Raw genomic sequence first — 17,891 nt, 5'->3', positions numbered from 1 at the left:
CCGGACGGATCACCAGTCCATCACAGGGACTAACACTGAGAGAAAGGCAACCTTCACATTCACTGCCAGTTTAGAATCCTCAATTAGCCTAACAAGCATGTTTGTAGCTGTGGGAGGAAACCAGAGTTCTGGCACATGTACATGCACAAGTAGAAAAGCAGACTCTACATTTTTTCTCCTGAATGTTTAAACAGTATGTTTGCACTTTATTATTATGCCCAACGAAACCTTATAGCTTCTGCAAAACCACCTCAAAGTAAAGATCTGTCTGAATTATTGAACAGACTTTTATAATGGTTACAAATTCACTCACACCTTGTTAATCATTAAATATCAATCAATACCTTTCACGAAACCAGCAGCTGTACTGAGCAATAACTGCACCTGCAAATCAAAGCAGAAAAAGATGAGCATCCCACCTGAAGGTACTCTGATCCGCTGGGGAACACGGATCCTAATGGACACCACGCTCCGTCCCCCTCTCCAGTACTCAACCTGAGAAAGAGACGGAGATGGAGAGAGATGATAATGTCAGATAACAGTAAAGGAAAACAAACTGCGAGTTGTTTAAAGCAAAAACACAAGTCGGAAGTTCACGAAATCCCAGTCCCACATGCAAACACTCGCACGCAGATACAAACATGGCTACCGACCGACTGCATCAAAACCCCGAGTGCTGGCAGTGTGCAGAGGTACAAGTGAGAATTCAGCGTAAACAGTCCAAACCTCCTCCAGCACAAATTGGATTTTACAGCAGCCAAACATTCACATATAAATACGACAACACTATCTGACAAAGAGAGAAAGACACATGAAACCCGGAAATGGCTAAAGACAGAGAGACTGAGAAAACCTGCAGACCCCTGTTATTACTGTATATTGATTTTTTAGATTTTTAGTTTATGTTGAATCTGTGTTTTTAATTTCACTTTAGGGTCCAGAGTGGATTTGCTGCTTTCAGTGTTTAAAAATGTTGGTTTCAGTTTTTATATATAGTTTTTATATACATATGTTTTATATACATATGTATATATATTTTGCATATATATATTTTGCATATATTTTGCATTAGAGTTTGTTTATTTTTCTGGAATGTGGTTTCACTTTTCAAAAGTCTAGTTTTTATCTTGAAATGTTTTTGTGCACTCGGTTTACTTTAGTTAACCAATCTCATGGAAAAAGCAGAGAACACAAGCGGCTCATGAAGAGAGGAAACGAGATGAAAGGAGCAGAGTGAAAATTACCGGCTCCTCCACATTCTTCAAACCTCACAACAAGCTCTGTGCGGTGTCGAGCGTCAGGACCAATCTTTGCTCGCAGGCCTGCCACGACCACACACGCGCCAAAGGTTCTCACTCAGCCCAAACCCTAACCCTGAGAAGAAAAGTTCATAGTAGCACCGCGGAGCAGCCGCGCGACGACCACAAAGTTGGCTGTGTGCGACTCCGACTCGTATCGAGGAGCTTTGGAACAGACGCCAGGCCACAACCGCGCTCTGACCACCGTGGGGCTTCTCTCAAAATGAAAGCTGCTGCTCAGACCACCAAAACAAATCACTGTATCAACTCGGTCGCACTGACAGCGATGCTTGGACTTTAATCACTCCCGTTCTCCCCTCAGCGGGTGAGATCATGCTGCTGGGAACCACAAGATGATATCAACACATTAGGGCTCCACCAAGTGTCCTCTAATGGAGAGAGGATGAGGAGGGAGAGCTAGCGTGCACCAGCCAGCATGGATAACATTACAGAACAGCGCTCTGCCAAGTAACTCATTTTTCTCCCGTCTCTCTGTGTGTCTGTCTTTTGATTCCTCCTTAAATACCAGCCAACTCTTCATTCGTCTCCCATTGTTCACAGCTCACTCATTCCCTCCATCATTTCCTCTCTTGCTCCAACCAATAAGCTGGTATTCCACTGGCCAAGAGTAATCACCTACCAGCTCTGCATCTCTCCCTCCACACACCACCCTCCCTAATAAACCCTGCTTTCAGATTAATTTCCCCCCAACCTTTCAGCACGCCATCCACCTCACACTTCTTTTATTTTTATTTATTTATTTTTTTTAAACTTCGTGTCCGCTGCTCTCTCTGTTTTCTCTCTCTTTGGATCTCCCTGATGTGCCTTAAAAAGAGGCTGCGCTAATAATCATTTCCACATGGTTAGACGCTCTGCCAAGAGACCCAACCCAGCAAGCTGATGGAGGCAAGTGAACCCAAACACACACATGCACGATCCCACACATTACACGTGGCTGTAGCATGTTGCAGACCTTACAGCCAGACAGATAAGGTGGTGATCTAATTACCACCTTAATCTAATAAACCTGCTAAAAATTACTTTAGCTCGGTGCCAACAGACTGAAAATAAGACAGCACATCGGCCTGGCGTGACATGAGCATGAGCACTGGAATATCTCATTCCTGTGGAAGAGAGATCGCTTCAATTTTGCTCAGCAAGTTTAAATACAACAGCAGCTCTTTTACAGAGCATGACAAGTGGCCAGCGTGACATCTTGACTCCTGAAAGAGACAATAACGCAGCCTGATAATTGGGCCCAATTACCATTTTGCTACACTTAAAGACTCTGTATATGATTCGCTGAACAAATCAGAAATGTGGGCGGCAATTCAGACGACCGCTACCAGGCTATTAAATCCGCCCTATCAAGTAGAAACCAGCTGAGATCCCAGTCGGTGCTGCTATTCAAAGAGGTGATTATGTTTTCTTTATAAGAAGCTTTCTCCCGTGGCTGGCTTGGAAAGAAAAAGCAACCCAATTTTAGAAGCACCACACCTGTGGTTTTGCGTGCATCAATCCATTACACCTCACATCAACCCTAATCATTCTGCTCTCAAACCATCCTTTTGCATTTTTTCCCTACTTCTCCAGGCGTCTAATTGTTCTTTTTGATCTCAATACGGTGTGAAAATCAAATCGCACGCTCTGAGAAGTTATTCGAGTTACGTAATCCGTCACAGCGAACATCAAGTCTGTATTCATTTAGTCACTGTTACACTTTCACTGCGTGGTGATGTCTGCTGTCTGAGCTGTATTATCTCACCACATCAAAGCGGTGACAGCCAGGAATAATAGGAAAAGAACTTCTGAATTTAATTACTGTACAGCACACATCCAAAATAAGCCGAGTCGCTGCTGTCGTCCTAAAAAACCTTGTAAATCTGCCATTTTTTACTTTCTAATAGTAACAGAGTATAGCACTTGGACGAAAATCAAGCAATTTATCATCCCCTGAAACCTTCACTTAGTTGCTCTGATGCAGATGTGAACCCAAAGGTGTGTGTGTTGGTGCACGGTGACATCACTGCTGTTGAAAACTGTTTTTCAGCCATCGTAACCAGAAACCGCTCTTAACCCTGTGTTATAACTTTCCACGTAACCCGGCATGCACCTTTTTGGAGAAATGTAACTCATCTCGGGTCGACGCAGCCCTCACCGAGTCTGACTGGCATTGGAGGTTACGGCGTGGGGTTAGATGGGTTTCGTCATAAGTTACGAAGTAGATTTCTTGCTGAAGCAGAATTCAAGCGTAACTCTTCAATGGCTCAGTCACGGGAGGGTAAAAACGGGACGGCAACCTGCTCGCAACTTGGAAAAGTCTGTAGATGTCTGATGACTGCAGGTGTTTGTGGCGACCGGCTTTTAATCACAAGGCAGTTGCACAGGTTGCATGGTGGGAGGCTACCTGTCTCCAAACAACCGCAGTTAAAATCAGACAGACTGGCAAAGGTTTGAAAATAACTGTTATCTAATTCATAAACACAGACACATTCAACACACTGTAATCAATCCAAGTCAGAAACTCATCTGCAACATGTCTCTTTGCCATGCATTACTCAGTGTATACTGGTTGTATACTGGTTACGATGCACATTTTGCATTTTCTTTGAGGTTCTGGCTGGACTCTGAATCTAAACAGGTATTGTGAATTTCTGTCTCTGTAGATTGCAACAGATTTGATCACCTTCAGTTGCACATTGAGTTCATCTTATTGCTGTTTTATTGCTTTCTCAGCTGACTGTGGCCATCTTCAAAGCAACCGTTTCAAAGGCAAAGAGATCACTTTTGTTGTGACTGTAGCATAAGCGGAAGAAGAACTACAGATTTTAGACAAAAGTTTGTCTTTGTGGAAATGTGCTTAGGTATTTGAGAGCAACCTTTGAACTCTACGTACAACAGACACACAGACACACACTTCTCACCTTCCATGTTTGGCCTCCGTGGAGTCTGACCAGGCGCTGGAGGCGGTGATGTCAGAATCTGGGATGGTGCCATCCTCCATCCCCAGGGCGTAACGACACTGAGCTGTAAGGGAAGGGTTGAGGGAGACGGAGACAGAGAGGGAGAGGAAGACACAGGCCGGATAAAGATATGAGAAAAATTCTCCTCCGTATGGAGCACATGTCCAGGGGAAACTTAATATTTCCATTAGAGCGTGAGTGGTCATCATTGGTCACGGAGCATAATGTTGTTATGTCATCTCTGGGAAAACTTCCGGACTTCATGCTTCATAACTCACACAGACAGTGAGTGGACGGGGAAAAATGTAACGCTCCTACCTTTGCTTTTATTTGCTTTCATGTCCGTTGGTACTGCTGAGTTCATGCAATGTCACTGTCACTTATTCCGGTAATATCTCTCTGACCAGTCACAAGTGACTTCATTAGACGGACTGCCAGTAATACCCGTATGCACCTCCAAGTTTATGCTCACAGCTTATGAGGCCACCCGCTGTGAGATACTGTGACCTGTCATCTCTGAGAACACACCTTTCCCATCTCTTTTTTTCCCCTTTTGTCTTTCCATGCAGCTCTCCAGCTCACACAAAGCCACCTCCTTAGGGCTCCAGTGATCCCGTTTCTGTTGGGCATTTGCAGAGAGAGAACTAAAGCCAGAAAGAAACTAAGGGCGATGGAATGAACACAGACAGGTCTCAGATATCTGCACCGACTCTGCTCCAGCGGCAGCATTATCAGCCGATCCAGATAGCGTGGTCCCAGGCAGGGATTACCCAACGATGGCGCTATCTGAGGAGGAGGCGAGGGGGTGAGAGGCTGCGGGAGTGTTTGGGCAGTGATAAAGTGGAAAGGGGTTACTGACAGTGATATGCAGGGTTGGCTGAGGGTGACATAAAGAGGCGGGGGTTGGGTGGGCGTCTAACTCAGTTTCTGTCATTGACTCAGTGAACAGGAATGTCGGGCTGCATGACAAACCCTAAAACCTCCCAACGGACGCAACACACACACGCACACACAAAATTCATCCACACCCTGAGGACAGGTGCCCATTTCATTACATCATCATCATTATACCACATCGCCAGTCAACAGCCCGCCATCTGCAGTCTTTTCACCTCTCGCTCTCTCGTCTCTGCCCCGCTGTGTCCTCTGGCTTCACTTTCTCTGTCTGTCATCTTACATTAAACTTTAGCGCATGCACCAAACCTTGCTGCTCAAACTGCCAAGCTTGATTTAATCATTTCTACAAGACAAAATGCGAGTGTCTCTACTGCACCACACAGCCTGTTAATTTATCTAGATTCACGGATATGATTAAGTAATAAATCAAACAGTCATTTAACAGGCAATTACTCCTCCCAAAACAATTCTTTAATTAGAGCTGTAAATAATAACCTTTTACCAATAATCACTCCTCTTCAGTTTTCACTATATAATTTTTTTTCAGCCAGTTAAATAAAAAAAAAGAAGCACAACCAGATAGAGCTTAATCTTATGTGTCAGAGACCATCAGAGAAGTCTTTCTTGAAAACTGTTTGGAAAAGAATCTTTACTTTCAGAGAACAATGTTTGCCCTGATCGTAGTCCATCACCGTCTACCAGCAGCTAAACTTCAACCGAGAGCTCAAGACACCATAAGATCAAGAGGGAAAAGGATACATTTATAAAAATATGTACATAAAAGATGGAAGAAACATTTCGAATGGGCAACAGGGGATGGAGACTCCTCTGTTCATGAAAAAAGACTGTTAGAACATGTTAGTGAATATTTCAGATGATCTTAATAGCTTGTTTTAAGTCTTTTTTAAATAAAACAATGTGTTTGTTTTGTGAGTTACAGACCCACGAGCCAAAGCTTCTAAACGAGACGTCACAAATCAGCGGGTGATGCCCTGGTGATTCAGTCCATCCTTTATATACAGTCTGTGTGGAAAACAATCCATCGTCCAATGAGATTTGAAAGCTAAAAAGCAGTCAGTGTATGAGATGCAGACACAAATGACTAGAATCAAATATTCAGTTTAACAAAAACACCATCAGGCCTTTCAAGGACTAACACTGGCTGTGTTACTGTTAGCCATTACCTGGTCAATTCTATTTTGGGTCTCTGGTACTCCACTGGTAAGATGTGCACTTTATTTGAAAGCCTGCACCAAAATTACCAAGGCCAAAAAACAAGACAAAGCAATTGCCACAAACTTTACTCTCTTTACCCTTCTCTGATTTAGTTGAAGTTGTTTGTTACAATTTCTTAATTTTTCAGGATGTTGGACATATTCTCAGTTTTTCAGGTGTCTGGTAATCATGCAATTAAAGCATTGGACAAATAAAATCTGGGAACTCATTGGCTAGTCATCTCACCTGATTTTTACTTTCAGTGATGCCAGCAGATATCTGGGCCAAGATTTCCTTTTCCCTGCACCGGTGACTTCTTATGAATACAGATACTAAACAAAAAAATAAAAACTATGTGGACTGTTTACCTGCATCCAATCAGGTCCACCACAGATCTAAATCTTCTGGCACCAAAAGACTTGTGGCTAATGTACAGGACAGAACAGCACAGCTAGAGTATGTTTTGCTATCCAGAGCAATGCTAATCAAGATACCGCCCATGCAAATGTCATGTCTAATAATTGGACTACTTGTTTCAGTTGTAATTTGGGTACCATTTAAGCAACTTCAAGCAAAAAGTTTTTGAGTTTCAGTTTTTGTTGTTTTATATCAGCTTAAATATTGCTTAAATGTCACATGCTGGCAGCAGGGAGATAATTTCAAGAATAATTAATGAATTAAACACTACTTAATGTATAATTAAGAGAGTAATGACAGTTACAAATTTGCTCTTATTCGCAGAGCAGCTGCTGCAGTCCGAAGTTTGACCGCCCTGCAAACACCCTCCTCTGGTTACACCTGGCTGGCACACATTCACTAACTCCTCATGCATTCCCTTCCCCGACATTTTGACTGACACTTTCACGAACTGCTTGTGCATTAGCGGTCTTGACAAGCTGGCGGTTGGGGGCTGCCTAGCTATCTTATTCTCCTGTTTCACACAACTGGCTGGCAGACAGGGAGAGGACACAGGATAGCCTGTTGATAGTGGATGGAGAATGAGCCTTACTGATCTGAGAATGTGAGGAGAATTTCAGAGCAGCGGGGAAGGCGTTTGCTGTGCCCAAGGAGAGGAAGAGGGTAACAGGTTTGAAAATGCAATCATGTCTGAGTTTGGGGGGATATAATAGGACACAAACAAAAACAAATTCAAACTGAGGACACGATGTTTTCTGCTCTACACATGTATAGATGACATCCCACCTGGATCGAAGTGCCACTCATGCTTCTCTGCAGACGACGCCAGCACTGCCAGGATGGTGACCACAGCGACAGGGAACACTCGCAGGGTTGTCGAGGCCATGAGAGCAGCAACACACCTGGTTACCTGTCGGGAGTCAGACTGACGACCAAAGGCATACCTGTCGCAGAGAAAAAGGCATTTAGACCTACATCTCCTATAAAAAAAAAAGAAGAAGAAAAAAAACCCCATTGAAAACACCACGCAGCACCATAGGACCACAAATCATTTCACTTCATATACATATATATATATACACACATTCACATGCACACATACAGCCCTACCCCCAGGCTGCGTAGCTCACAGGCCCGCCATCGCCATCGATAACCCAACCCCCCGTCAAATCCTCTTATTCCAAAGCACGTCGCGTGTCTCACAATCATTTGTTTCTCAACAATTTCAATGCCAAATGCAGAAATGAGCCAAAAGCCCCAGAGGAGCAAGCACAAAGCCGTATAACAAAGGCCACTTTCACAGGCTAATTTGTTTTTCTCTCTGGCACCAGAATGCCACGATACAATAATACTAAGCTGCCTGTACGAAGGCTACAAACGAAACAGCCTGGTATCCGAGGATGGTATAATTAGCCGTCAACCATCTACTCCAAGAGAATTTCATTCCTTCTGTATTTGAAATGCCATTCATATCTCCAAATTACTGATTTCAAACCTACTTTACGAGATGGAGCACATTTGGAGCAGCCAGTTACAGACGCTTGTTTGTAATAAATAACAAACAGATGAAACTGTAAGGCTGAAGAAACGAGAGCCAACAAGAAAGGGAACAGGACAGATGTCAGTGTTTCGAGTTAATGAGGACACAAACGCAGCCTGTGATAGGTTAGTACTGAGTAAATTACTTGCTTATTACAGACATTGTTTTATTCTACCGAGAGAGAAAGGCTCTAAAGATCATTAAACATCAAAACAGCTGCACTCAGTGGACAGTTTATTAGGTACACCTCTCAAAATTTAACAAACAAAAAACAAAAAAACCTCCAAAGCTGTAATGAATCTTTCCCTCGTGAAAGTTAGCCTGTTAGTTTTTGTCTAAACTGTTTTAGAGAGGTGTGGATTTTACTTTATGGCCATTCTGGAGTCTTTAGTCCGTGGTGCTGAGCTGCACTGTCATCTATGGAGCTTCCAAAACAGCAATAAAGTTCAATAAATACCTCTCTAGTTTCAGCAAAAACAGTACATTATACCCGTCATCGAGGCAGGATTTACTGCAGGTCTCCTGTGTTAACAGTTGGGCTATATTTATACAGTTTTAGCTAGTGACTAATAAACTGGTACCAGAGCATGTCATGCAAGTGTAGATTTTGGACCCAAACGCAAGACACAGGAGACGGCAAAACAAACAGAATATGAGCTCTTTTTTTGTAAAAGGCTGATCGTAGAGTCCCAAAATTCCAGACGTTAAACAAAACAGGAAACCACAAAAGGAGCACAGGAAGCACGAGGAGTGAGAGGTAAGCAGACAGATGAAAGACAGTAACACTGTATATGCACAGAGAGCCAATATACAGGTGGGAACACATCTCAGGCGGATACAGTGAAACAAATACTAACAAGAGCAGGGCTGCTGACCACCAAGGAGGAAAAGAACAACCTGTTAAAAGGGAGTTTTTCCTTCCCACTTTTTCTGGCTCATAGGGGACAGTGTGATTGTTGGAGTTTTTTTATCTAACATTGTAGACTCTGCCTTACAAAATAATGTGCCTTAAGGCAATAGTTGTAGTGATTTGGTGCCATATATATATAAAACTGAACTGAATCTCATCCAACTCACATCAAACAGTTCACAGGTTATTGTAATATGTACAGAATGAAAGTGATAAGTTTTCTTCCCATTGGTTGGCTGTATTGTCCATCACCCAGTTACACAAATGTTTTTGATCAGAATTAAAATTCAAAGAGAAGTTAAGGAGTTAAACAGTCTTATTTGGGACAAATTCATCTTGTTCACCACCAAACAAAAGTGTTTGAGTTCAGGAGCATTAGGACCACATGGTCATTAGTAAACATGGTAAAAATAAAGCATGATCGTGTCTGATGTGATGTCTAATGGTGATACAAAGGCTTAAACCTTCTTAACGTGGAAGTCGACCAATAGGACCACTCCCTCAATCATAATGACCAATAAGATTACGACACTCGAAATGCTATGCAGCAGGCGTGGTAAAGCGATCAAAAGTTCTTTATCATTTTGTGCCGAATGTATCAACACAGAGAATCTGATGTTAAGGGCTTCACTAAGTGGTTTGAACTGAATATTGTTCAGTAAATGCAAAGTGAGAATTTGGTGAAATTGTGGGTGGCGTGCATGAAGGTTATGCTGTGAAAATGGAAAAGTGCACATAAAACAATAAATCCAACGTTGACCTTCAGCAACGTTTCTGTGAAGCCCCATTAGGTGATCAGTGTGTGCGTGTTGGATTAAATCCTGACCAACACTGTAGGAGGAGCAGCGATCCTCCTGAAATTTGGATCCATGTCGAAGAACAGAAAAAAGATGAGCTAAACAAGAAAACGAACCCTCAAAGCAACACAAAGCTGAGAATGACCAACAATAAACACCAAGAAGTAGACAGAGGAACACCGAAGGCAGGAAAAACTAGAAGCAAAAGAAACACCAATCAAGCACTTGACTCTTACAGATATAAAAACAAAAAAACAAAAACTGAAGAAAACTTCCGATGGGGAAGCAAGAAGGAAGAAAGAAGCCTTAATGATAAGTGGAAGTCTGAAGTGGGAGTGACAGCTGGGTGAAACAGAGGGGCCAGGCTGTCTTCCCTGCAGACCCTTTACATTTCAGCTTCATCTCTGAGTAGACTGGGACAGGCCAACAGCTGACACACAGCTGTAGTGACAGAGGATCGGAGGGAGGGGGGAGAGAGGCAGGCAGAGGGAATGTATGGAAACAGAGGGAATAGTAGAGTCAGCTCAGGCACAACGGGGTGGAGGGGCAACAGCAGCGATGACACGGTTACATGAATGTGAGTATTTGTGAGGTGGTGCAGAAATGGTGACTTATGGCCTTGTAGTGCGTGTACGCATGGGTGCGTGGGGACCGAGCCGGTGCAGCTGTCCTGAATGGCAGTCACAACGCAACCAATACACGGTGCACGTGTTCACGGCGAGGAGAGAAAATGAAAGAGAAAAAAAAAAAAGAGTGCCATCTTTTTTCCCCCTTTATCTGAATGCACATATGCCTGATGACACAATGCCGAAATATGGGGCTTACTGGACCAAGCTCGGCGTGCAAAAAAACCTCCCCAAAACACTCAAAGAGTTGAAACTGATGAGTGGGGCCACAAATCCAAGGCAATCACTATAACAACCACGGTGATATCAACAAACATTATCCTGAACAGCGTCTCATCACCGTTTTTGTCAGCAAGGCAACGAGTTCTCATCCAACACACCACCGAGAGACAAAGACATTAAAGAAAACCAGAAGAGCAACTGTTTCAGCGAGCAGGAACAAAAGTGGCCACAGCCATCTGAGAACATTGTTGTTAGGAAAAGTCAAGTGGTGTTGAACAGCTGTGGTTAGCGCTCAGAGAGAATGAGAAGGGCCCGCTGTGTTCTGGAGGAGGCAGCGCAGTGTGCAGTCCAATCTACGCTCACATTTTGTCTCTGCTAATCCACGAGCAGGACTGTGAATACTTATGAGCAGCTGCTGTTTCTGTCCTGCACAGCAAAAAAAAAACAAAACAAACATGTCTGAGACAGAGACGAGAGCAGGGACGGACACACGGGAGAACTTTTTTAAAGTTAGCAGCCATTGCATCATTAAAGCTAGCGTGCCAGTCGCTATAATTAGATTGCTTCAGCGAAAGCTGGCAAGACTTCCTTGGCTCTGGTTAGCGTCTTTTCTGCGGAGCTCCTCGCCTTGGGCCCAAATTTTAGCCTTCATTATTCTTTCCAGTTGTCCAATAAAGCCACCCCCCCAAAAAAAATCAGAAATGATGTAAAAGTTTGTTTTGGTTTTTTCCTCCACATTATTTTGCATGTTTTAATACTTGAATTGCAAACTCTGCACGGTTCACATCGCCGCTGACTATTATCCAAAGTGTATCTTGACTTGTAGGCTATTTTTTTGTTGCAGCCATTAGTATCAGTTTGTGTCAGTACAGTAGAAAAAATAAAGCTGCACAGGCTCGAAACCTAAGAGAGGTAATCAATCACAGTTGATACTTCGTCCATTTTTCCTGTCAAGGGTTCTGCCGAACAGCAACCTTAGCAAATTTCATTTTATGCGTTTCATACTGGCCATGTTTGCTTACTATTTGCTTATCTTTCAAGTTTCTGGAGCAGAATGCATCAACTTATCAACTTGATGAATATGATCATTTACACTTGCCAAAACACTGCTGCTCAAAATGTTTGGGGTCGCTTAGAAATGTCTTTATTTTTGAAGAACACTCCCCCCCCTTTTCTATTTTAACTGATGATAAATGTTCCAAATTACAATCAGTGATTGATGGCGCCATTAATTATGAGTCATTCATTATTTTTATTGGAGTATCTCCGTAGGTGTAAAGTCTCGTGTTCCACTGAAACAAATTGCAGTACCTACTGCAGGTTTCGGATGTTAAAAGGCTGATTTATCATTTCATGAGTGTGTATGCACAGCTGAAAACTGTTCTGCTGATTACACAAGGAATACATTTGGCTACCTGAGTGTCTGGATCATTAGCCTTTATGGGTTCGATTATAGTTTCAAATTGACCTGAAAAAAGGAGCTTTCTTCTCAAATTTGTCAGAGTATTTTAGCTCTAAAAGAAAGGATGCTTCTTTATGGAGGAAATTGTCACAAATAAAAGAAAAAATTAAGATTTTATATGATGGTGTGTACCACTCAGTCCATAGATGAGCACAAACTGGCCTTATAAAGAAGTAGGAGGCCACCGTGCAATGCTGAGCAAAAGGACAAGTGCATTAGAGACTCTAGCTTGAGAAAAAGACACCTCACAGGGCCTTAATTGGCAGTTTTATGAAAGGTTACAGCAAAACAGCAGTTTTAACGTCAACAGTGGAGAGGCGACTCCAGGATGCTGCGCTTCCAGAAAACATTTTGAAGAGAAAAAAAACCAGACACGTCTTCCACTGGCTGTTTTCCCTCCTCAGACTAATCTTCACCTTTTGTTGGCCTGTCTCAGATATGAGGCTTTTTCCCTTCTTTGTAAATCTTTCACAGAAAGCAAGCATCCTGGAGTCGCCTTGCAGGTACCATTTAAAGTGCCAGTTTGGAACCTGTGAGGCGTATGTTTCTCAGACTTCAGTCGCTGATGTATTTTTTTGTCTTGCTTGGTTATAATTAAAGCCAGACTGTGCTGTTCTATAGAGAGAATAATTCACTGCTGAATAAAATATGCAGCACACTTTTTATGTCTTTGAGCAATAACACGCTGATGAAATTCATAAGAAATATTTATTTTTTGCCATTTTGAGACTGTGATTGAATCTTTGAAGGCTGATGCTCTGGACACTCAAACAGCTAAATTAGAATAAGCTCTCAGAATTTTAAAAACACAGACTTGCTTTAGGTAACACACGGGAGTGATGTTTCTAAAAAACAAAAGGTGCACTGAACGCCTGTGTAGATATTCCTTGATTCATTTATGATCTGTGACTGATTAATAATTACAACATTTTCAATTAATTTAACGTTGATGTTAGAGTTATTATTATTTTATGTTTCTTTACATTTTACAATTAATTAACAGCAATAAAATGATCACAAAGGTAGTGCGCTTTGCAGCAGTGGTATTCGTTACACACTCAGATACGTTGCTAGGTTCACCTGCTCATTAACACAGATGTTTAACCAACCACTCACATGTCAGCAACCCAGTGTATGTAGACACGTAGACATGGTGAAGATGACCTGCTGATGTTCAAACTGAGCATTAGAATGACTAAGAAAGGTGATTTGATTGTGGCATGGTTGCTGATGCAAGAGTATTTCAGAAACCGTTGATCTACTCTGATTTTGCTACATAACAATCTCTAGGGTTTACAGAGAACAGTCTGAAAGATAGAAAATGTTTAGTAAGCGGTGGTTCTCTGGGTGAAAATGACTTGTTGATGTCAGAGGAGAATGGTTAACCTGAATCGAGTTCACATGAAGGCGGCAGTAATCACTTATATCTCATCTCTGAAGACTAGCATCTCTGAATTCACAACATGACCAACTTTGAAGCTTAGGGGCTCTGGCAGCAGAAGACCACACTCTGTGCCACACAAACAGATGTTACAATGCACACAAGCCAAAATAAAACTTGACTACAGAAGACTGGAAAAAGCCTGGTCTGAACACTCTTGATTTCTGATGCAAAAATTCAGAATTTGGTGTAAACAGGATGAAAACATGGGTCCATCGTATCTTGTATCAACAGTTTAGGCTGCTGGAGGTTTAATGAGGTGGGAGATTTTTTTTCTGGCACATTTCGAGCCGTTTAACACTTTAGTAACAATTGAGCATCATTTAAACACCACAGTCTACTTGAGTATTGTTGCTGACCATGAAAATACAGTGTGTCCACCCTCTGATGGCTGCTTCCAGGATGATAAGGCACCATATGCAAAGCTGCAATCATCTCAAACTGGTTTCTCTGTAAAATGGCCTTCACAGTCACCAGATCTCAGTCCTATAGAGCACCTTTGGGATGTGTTGGAATGGGAGGTTCACATCATGGACGTGCAGCCAGTAAATCAGGAGCAACTGTGTGAGGCTATCATTTCAATATAGACAAAAACCTCTGAGGAATGCTTTCAGCACCTTGTTGAATCTGTACCACAGAGAATTAAGGCAGTTCTGACCCCAGCGTTGCACATCGGACAGTTTATTTCTCACAGTCTTGTATTTTGTTTGTCTAAATCACCAAAAACTTGGCTTTGTAAGAATATGAACGTCACTCGGTTGGTAAAACATTTTGGTCAAAATCAACCTCATAATGGTGGAAAGAGAAAATATAAAAGTCAGTAGAGGTCATCATCATCGTCATCTCTGGGCACCGCTAAAGTCTGTTTAAAATATAACAATAATTTATCCATCTGATTTTGTGAGTGTAAAGGAGACAGAACAGAGCTAATGAACCAGGAGCTGCATCACCAGCATGGCTACAAACTCTTATTTGTTTTGACAAGCTTTGATAAAATGTCTTGAAGTGTGAGGTTTTTGGGGGAAAGTTTAGCAGTAATGTAGTGCAATGCATATAATTTGCAACATCAAAAAGGCCTCGAGTCTCGCTTATTCAATATCGTTCTTGTTCTATACACAGATCTCGACGTGTGAAGTCTCCAGTCTCGGCCAGATAAAGTAACACTCTGCCAGTTAGACATGACTAATGGCCGCTGGGGAGACACGGAGTAGTGAGCTCTTTGTTTTGGGTTTCTGTTCGTGTGCGTGTGCGTGTGTGTGTGTGTGTGTGTGAGAGAGAGAGGAAGCTGGGTGTACGCACTGCTACACTCGGAGTCCTGGAGAGAATGAAGCATGAATTTATCTTCAGTCTTCACAACACTTTAAAGGGTGATACTGTGGAGACTGTGCCAGTGACACAAACAAGGTCATCTGATGGCTTCCTTGAATACAGCCTTGCTTTTGTGTGACTCAGGACTGGTGTGAGTAAAGTGCTGATCCCTGTGGGGCCACTGTTTTCTTATTTTCACTCAGGACTCACTCCAAGGGCAGGCTTGAGATGCTTGGCTATAGCAATATGTCCATGGGATCTGTTTTTCTGAAAACATTACCTACAGCTTACTGCGTTAAATAGTACAACATTACTCAGCACAATATTTCCTCGAGTGGGTGAAACCGCACAGCTTTTCACCCTCACTGAGGCTGCGAACTAATTTGGTAATTAAACTGAGAAAACAGGCAGCACAACTGTGACATTTGCCATCCAATATGTGACAGGGAGCTTCAGGTGAAGGGTGGTATTATGCCCTGCTCTTCATCATGGATTTGGGCCATGCACTAGAGTTGAAAATCTGTGTGTCACAAAATTCACCCTTACAAGGAAGTGCCAGTCATGTCCGTGGAATCTGATTTTGCTGAGTGTACAGGAAGAAGCAGAAGGAAAGTGCGGATAACTCACTTGGAAACGGAAACGGCAAGACAGTGGAGTCAGAAAAACAAATTAAATCAGCATCAGTAAGAAACGGAGACCATAAACCATGGGAGTGAACAATTGCTGAGGAAGGTGGTGAGTCATGAAGATAGGGAATTGTTAAAGATGAAACCTGCTTCCAGAAACATTTGAATTGTGCATAACACCAGATGACTCATTACGACAGCTCAGCTTCCACCCCCTAAAAAAAAAAAGCCCAATTTTAAAAAATCTCCTTACTGAGACAGAAACAGGGGTCACAGGAGCTGAGGCTCAAGGATAGAGCAAAAACAAGTTAAAAAAATGAACATAATAAGGTTGGGTTCATTAGCATGCGACTACACAAAGCTGACATCAGTCATAGCAACAGAATGAAACCTCCACCGGCTCCCTTTTCAGGTCCACTTGGCTCATCAGTCCATACCAGCTGCAGCATTGCTCATCCTCATGGTGGACAGAGACAAATGCTGACTGATTACCGCAGATTGTTCGGGCAAATGAGATTGCCTTCGTCAATAGCAGCCACACAAACCTAGCTGTAAGCACAGGGGACAAAATGTTACAACAAAACCGTTTTTAACGCATGCACTGCAGCTCTAAACCTTCCTGAAAACAGCTGAATATGAGAACTCAAATGTCTCAAATCAAACTTTTACGTGGGTTTAATCTGCCAGCTGCCGAGTACAAAGTCAGTGTGATGTCCGATTGTGAGAACAGAGCAGGAAAATGTGTGGTGAATTTAAAGCAAGCTAGCGGGCATCATCCGTCCTGCCTCCTACCTCTACCTAAGAGTTCCCTCACCCACACCAAAGGGAGTATTTTCAGTGTTAAGAATGCATCGAAGTGGACCGTTTCCTGCTGTGTGCTGCATCTGAGAAGTGACCGCTTCAGACAAAGTCCCAGCTTTACTCTCCCGACTTTGTCTCCTGAGTTTATTTGAGAAAATATCTCAAGTTTAAAACCAGGAACACATTTTCTTCGGACTGTTGGTTTGTTGACATGTGACACATATTCCAGCCAAAAGATGCATATGTAAATAAGCTTGTACTGTGCAAAAGTCTTGAGACTCCTCATTTCTTTACATGTTACTAGGAAAATGGTTAATAGGCACGTCGATTTATCGAAACGTGCAAACGCGAACTTAAATACATAATAAAAGGCAAAAATAGAGTTTGAAAAAAGCTTGAAAAAGTTATTATTTGGTCTTTATTGTTTAACACAGCCTGAACTCTCTTGGGCAAGTTCTTATAATTTCTTTAAGTAGTTTTCAGGAATAGTTCTCCAGGCTTCTTGAAGGACATTCAAAGCTCTTCTTTGGATGTTGGCTGCAGTTTGTTCTGTTCTCTGTCAAAATACTTTGATGACTGCTTTGATAATGATGAGGTTGAAACTCTGGGGAGGCCAGTTCTTCATATAAGCTTTCACTGCATTGGCAGTGTGTTTGGGATCATTTTCATAGTGAAAAATAAAGCTGTTGCCAATAAGATGCTTTATAGACGGTACTGAATGGTGGATCAAACTCTGATCGTACCTTTTTGCATTCCTAAGTCCCCTACATAGCTCATCAATCACCAGAACCACCGGCTGAAATGCGGCCCAAAACCATGACAGAGCCTCGATTGTCTTTTACAGGCGGCTGTAGACACTCTGTTGTACCTCTCTCCTACATACCTCAGCTTTTTCTCTGTGTTTCTCTTAGTTAAGAGTAGCTTCTTGACAGCCATCCTTCTATTGATTCCATATCTGATGAGGCTTCAGTGAACAGTAGATGAACCAGCCGGAGGGCCAGATGAATCTCTCAAGTCCCATGTCTTTGCTGGATTTTGCCTTATGTCTTAAGGACACGACTTTCAAATACTGTTATTCTGCTGTAGATAATACTTTAGACCTTCCATGTCCTCTTTTGTTCTCCACTTGTCCAGTTTCCAAGTTCTCGGCTAATAGTCCTCTCCGAATCACCATTTTGGTGCAAAAATACTATTTTATGTCAAACTGTGTTATCTTTGAGTTTTTTTGTGGATTCAACTAAAGAAATGGAAAAAAAATAAAATAAAAATTTTGCAACAGGCTGCTAGAAACAAAGTGCCTAAAGATACAATTTAAAATTCTTTGGCAAGTCGTCCGTTATGCGTAGACACAACAGTGGTTCATCCCTT

General features: G+C 42.3%; 1 protein-coding gene across 5 annotated transcripts in view; it reads right to left on the bottom strand.

Annotated features, from left to right (window-relative positions):
• ddr1 (discoidin domain receptor tyrosine kinase 1) overlaps window positions 1–17,891 on the bottom strand; it is a 49,711-nt gene that overhangs the window by 24,120 nt on the left and 7,700 nt on the right. For 4 of the 5 annotated variants that reach the window (XM_031744349.2, XM_039619352.1, XM_039619353.1 and 1 more), the window contains exons 2-4: window positions 7,577–7,734; window positions 4,223–4,325; window positions 420–495 (exon numbers count right to left, since the gene is read on the bottom strand). In XM_031744349.2, coding sequence (XP_031600209.1) covers window positions 420–495; window positions 4,223–4,325; window positions 7,577–7,676 — 279 coding nt within the window. In that variant the 5' untranslated portion in view covers window positions 7,677–7,734. Of the gene's footprint in view, window positions 1–419; window positions 496–653; window positions 786–4,222; window positions 4,326–7,576; window positions 7,735–17,891 lie in introns of those variants that run through there. The other variant, XM_039619355.1, reaches the window with a different exon arrangement.

Source organism: Oreochromis aureus, linkage group 11 (assembly GCF_013358895.1).
Source record: "Oreochromis aureus strain Israel breed Guangdong linkage group 11, ZZ_aureus, whole genome shotgun sequence".
NCBI lineage: Eukaryota > Metazoa > Chordata > Actinopteri > Cichliformes > Cichlidae > Oreochromis > Oreochromis aureus.
The sequence above is the reverse complement of the archived record's forward strand: the minus strand, read 5'-3'. Positions and strand labels throughout refer to the sequence as shown.